This window comes from Berghia stephanieae, chromosome 2 (assembly GCF_034508935.2).
Source record: "Berghia stephanieae isolate SIO BIC M18660-M18661 chromosome 2, UCSD_Bste_1.3, whole genome shotgun sequence".
In the NCBI taxonomy this organism is placed as follows: Eukaryota; Metazoa; Mollusca; class Gastropoda; order Nudibranchia; family Aeolidiidae; genus Berghia; species Berghia stephanieae.
Window position 1 is genome coordinate 79,571,806 of NC_088361.1, and position 4,913 is coordinate 79,576,718.

The 4,913-nt window shown below is 37.7% G+C and overlaps 1 protein-coding gene across 1 annotated transcript in view; it reads left to right on the plus strand.

Annotated features, from left to right (window-relative positions):
• The first annotated feature begins 290 nt into the window (after positions 1-290).
• The window catches only part of LOC144965604 (uncharacterized), a 5,106-nt gene continuing 483 nt past the window's right edge, over positions 291-4,913 (plus strand). The window contains exon 1 of the mRNA XM_078901143.1: positions 291-4,913. This exon is cut by the window's right edge and continues 483 nt beyond it. Coding sequence (XP_078757269.1) covers positions 1,250-4,231 — 2,982 coding nt within the window. The 5' untranslated portion in view covers positions 291-1,249 and the 3' untranslated portion in view covers positions 4,232-4,913.

Genomic DNA, 4,913 nt, shown 5'->3' on the forward strand with positions numbered 1-4,913 from the left:
GAAATATATAAATGTCAAGAACCCTATTCACAACTGTATCTGTGAAAGTTGTCAAGTTTGGGTCATCTAATTTACCATTGTCACTGTTGAGAACTTACATTTAAACCAAAGTTACAACCCTTGAAAAGCAGGTTACTCCCAGTTTCTGCAGCGTTAAATGGACTCAGTAGCAATTGATCACTACCCTCTCGATAGGATACCTGTCTATCGCAAAGTTCTTAACCTTACAACTGACTGATAGACCTAATTACTTAATCACTGCAGAGTGGACATAAGGGGAGAGGGTGGGGTCAGAAAACATCTCGAATCTCTGGTATAAACACCAAATCCTTAGCTTTCGAGGAGAGTGCTCTACTACTGATCTTTACACTTTTTCTTTTCATGTTGTTGTTGCTTCTATAGGTTTTTGTTTTGTTTTGGGGGGAGTTGTTTGTTGTGTATTTTTTTTTGGGGGGGGGGTCGTTTTTGGTTTTTTTCTTTTCGTCTTTGTTTTTGTTCCTTTTTTGTTGTTGTTTTGTTTTGTTTTGTGCTTTTGGGGGATTTAAAAAAATTGAGCTTTCGACCAGACACAATTTAGTTTGTAGCGGTCGATTTGTATAGGAGTATTTGTTTTGTTTTGTGTTTGTTTGTTTGTTTGTTGTTTTTTTTTTTTTGGTTTTGATTGATGCCTTCTTTGTATCCTATCATTGAGAAAATTTTAAAGATGGTTTCCATTCCTCGGTATCATTGTGATAAAATAAAAGTGTTTTTTTAAATTATTACATACAAGTAGATATACTGTAAAAGTTCTATTTCCCATTCTAAGTTTGATTACTTTCAACAGTGATTCATACATGTAGTCCCTACCAAAGAATGAAAACATTGCTTTCAATTAGGAAAGTGTTTTGACCTGCGCTCCATTATGTATGTATTTTGTATGTATGTATGTGTATAAGTGTATGCGTGTGTGTGTGTGTATGTGATTGTGTGTGTGTGTGTTTGTGTGTGTGATACGAAGTATCCACGAGCTTATAAGTGCATATAAGAAAATAATTTGTTTCGCTACTTGTCAAGCAGTTATTGTAACGACCATCGACAGTGAAGGATTTAATGATGATAATATATGCTATTTTCATGACAAATATCTATCCTTGGAAACTTTATTGTTGAGTGTATTGATATTTGTGATTTTATTACGTTAAGAAAACTTCCTTTTCTATTCGTGTGATTTAAAATTAAAAATACTTAATTTGATCACACAAGTACTAGAATGGAGTCTCAACATACGATGATGTTGGTTTATGCGCTGATAGTTTTTATGACAATCTCATTATCAGGAGCTTCTTGCCCTACTCAGTGTGCATGTTCAGTACACCAAGCTGATTGCTATGGCCGAAACCTTCAAGAAATTCCTCTAGATCTCTCAGAGACAACCATATATATTGATCTCCAAGAGAACTTCATCGATACAATCCAGCCAGAGAGATTGACACGTCTTACTAAAGTAGAAACATTGAATTTAAGGCGCAATCGTCTTACGAGACTTGAAGCAGGAACTTTTGTGAACATGACGTCACTTAAACGCTTGCATATTGGAGGTAACGAAATCAAAGACATTGACCCCGATGCTTTTATAAATTTACCCTCACTTCAAGTACTTGACTTGAGCAACAATCGTATTTCCAACATTACAGGTTTGTTTATAAATGTACCTAACATAGAAAGACTTGTCCTCAGTCTTAACCAAATCCCAGAATTAAACGACGATTCGCTGTCTGGCCTTGGCAATCTCCAGTACTTGATACTTTCTCAAAACAAGATTTCAACGGTATCTGACGGGGCTTTTTCACAACTTAGTAAACTCTCTTACTTGGTTTTGAGAGGAAACCCAATAAAACAAGCAGATCAATTGTGGAGAGGTTTGGATGTTTTGTCTTTCATGGATTTGTCGGAGTGCCAGCTCTCTAGAATTCCACGAGGAATTCCTTGGTCATTAAATATTCTCAGACTCAGCAACAATAGCATCAATGTCATCACATTCTCGGATTTGCGAGGCCAGTTGTATCTCTCTGTTTTATATATCAATAACAATCAACTCACTCATATTGACTCCCGCGCATTCTCGCATTCACCCCATTTACACCAAGTGGATATAAGCGGAAACCGACTCATACAGCTTCCAGACAACATCCCCGCCAATATCGAGACATTCAATGCTGACAATAACTTTATAAAGCATATTTTTATGTATACCTTTGCTCATGATTCTAGCATGAGAACAATGTCTCTGAGGAATAATTCAATTACTAATTTGGCCGCTTACACATTTGGCCGATTGCCAATGCTGGTATCCCTATATTTGGACGATAACGACATTAGGACGATGTACAACTTGACTTTTCATGGGCTACGGAAACTACAAATACTTAGTCTCGAAGGAAACCCGGTGAGAGAAATACAAATTAGAGCTCTGGGAGGCCTTACAAGCCTGACACGCCTAAAGATGTCAGAATTTGAAAGTGATAACATTGAGATCAAGGGAAATTTCTTCAGAGATTGTCCTGCGTTATCAACGCTTAGTCTTCGTCGGAGTCCGTCGTTGGTTAGTTACCTTTTGAATAGTACTCACATGTTATGGTCTCTTTCATCTGTCCTGTACCTAAACATCATGGACAACAACTTGGAGCATATGTCCACCAGTCTGTTAACAGCGTTGCCTATGTTACGTTCTGTGAGAGCAACAGAAAACCCATGGCGGTGCAATGATGATCTTATTCCTCTTCGGACATGGATAGGAAAATCTCCTCGCAAATTTAGTCAGGTAAAAAACATGATTTGCACTTCACCACCATATCTTAAAGGCAAACCAATCATCGATATTCCTTTATCAGATTTCATCATAACATCTACAACCACATCTACAACAGTAACTACTTCGACAAGTTCGACAACTTCAAGCAAAATACCAACAATATCAAGCGTGCCGACAAAGTTACCTTCAATGAAAACAATGGATGCTTCATCTACAGCCCATTTGTCCTCAGTAACACCAACAAGTATCAAAGTTCAAACTTTGATTGTTACAAATATGAAATCCTCTTCTGAAACTGAAAGTACAACAAAGTATAAACCTACTATTACATTCTCACCATCACCTCTGTATCCAAAATCTACACCTCAATCCATTTCTACTAAACTTTTAACTAATGTCACCATCAACCCATCCACTAAATTGCCGCAGTCAAGTTTGCTATCAACATCTGCTTCTGCTTCTTATTCTATGACTATAGCAACTTTCAGTAAAACAACAACCAAGCCTGTATCGCAAACTACAACTCCATTAAAAAGCACTAGAACATTAACACCTGTACCAACGATGACTCATCCAATATCAACAACCAACAAACATGTTACGTTCTCACGTGTCAACGTTTCTACGACTCTGTCATACAAAACGCATAAGGGAAGTAGTCTATCAACTTTGCCAAGTACGATTAAAAATTCAACACTCCGTTCCACAGCATTGATTACCACAGCCAAGAAAACAACAAAATCAAATTCCTCTGCAAAAATACCATATATTCCGTCAACTAATACCAAAAGAATTTCGTCACTTCCCTCCACAACGTTTTTTACACAGGCTACAGCAGTATCCACGAGCAACGATAACAAATCAACAGCAATCCAAAATGCATCAACCAATCCTTCAGTTCAAACTATTGTCCCACAAACAACTTCAACACGGGTTATGAAAACAATTGCCACTACTACCTATGATTCAAAGCATCAAAATCACTATAATTCTCCAAACCCAAACTCGAACAATCAGGAAGGGGCAAAACACGCACCGAGTATTTCATCCTCACCAGAGTCCGACCATAAAATCCTCATCATCGGTGTGTCCGCCGGGCTGGCAGGTCTTATCGTCATCATAATAATCGTCATCCTCATGGTACGCTACAATAAACGTCAACAGAAACCAGCCTACGTTGACCAAGACATTTCCTTTACTCACCACAAAGAGGAGACGTCAGAAACGGTCTGCATCATCAACCACCTCCACGAAGACAACACTGACCAGGGTTTTCCTAAACAAAACGGCGGGGGAAACAGTTCCTTGGTCGTAAATAATGCCAATCACCAAGGCGGGGGGAAGAAGTCGGATAAGAGGACGCGCAAAGCATCTAGCAGCTCCAAAAATTCAGCAGTTATGAACGAAGATACAGACATGTTGATGGATTCATGGTCTTAGAGTTGGCAGAGCACTTTTTACTGTTGATTCTCAACAATTCAGTCGGAAATTACTTTTTTCATTTAATGTACCAAGCAAAACGTTAAAACAAAGTGTATTTAACTTTGTGCCCAGAGTAGCACGATGGAGTCAGGATAGATGATGATAATACCAGGATTATATTTTGACAAGGAGCTCATAAACTCCCCTGTCATGGGCTTAATAGCTGTAAAAACACAATGAATATTATATTATCACCCATCTGGTTCCTGGCTATGCACAAAATCCATTTACTTTGTTATAATACTTATAGTCAAACAGCTGGGCCACCAATGCCACTCAGAATTCTTACAATCCATAAGGTGGCAACAGGGGCTGACCATGAAATATTTAACAGGTAAAGTAAACAAAAGTTTGGTTTTAATTACTCAAGATTTGCTATACTACCTTTAGAAAAATAAAAGAAAAAACATCCACTAAAAATTAACATTCCTCGACTAGGAGTGTAGCCTCAGACTTTATGATGTGCAGATCTGAAAGTTCTAAGATTTGATCCCCAGTCGAGAAATTCTAATTATGTTGGAAGCATTTTTGTCACTGCCTTCCTATTTTCCACTAAACCATTCAGAACGTTAATCTTAAATCAGAAAAAAAACAAGAGAAAAAACATAACCTTGGTTTAAGATAATAAGATATTCAAATT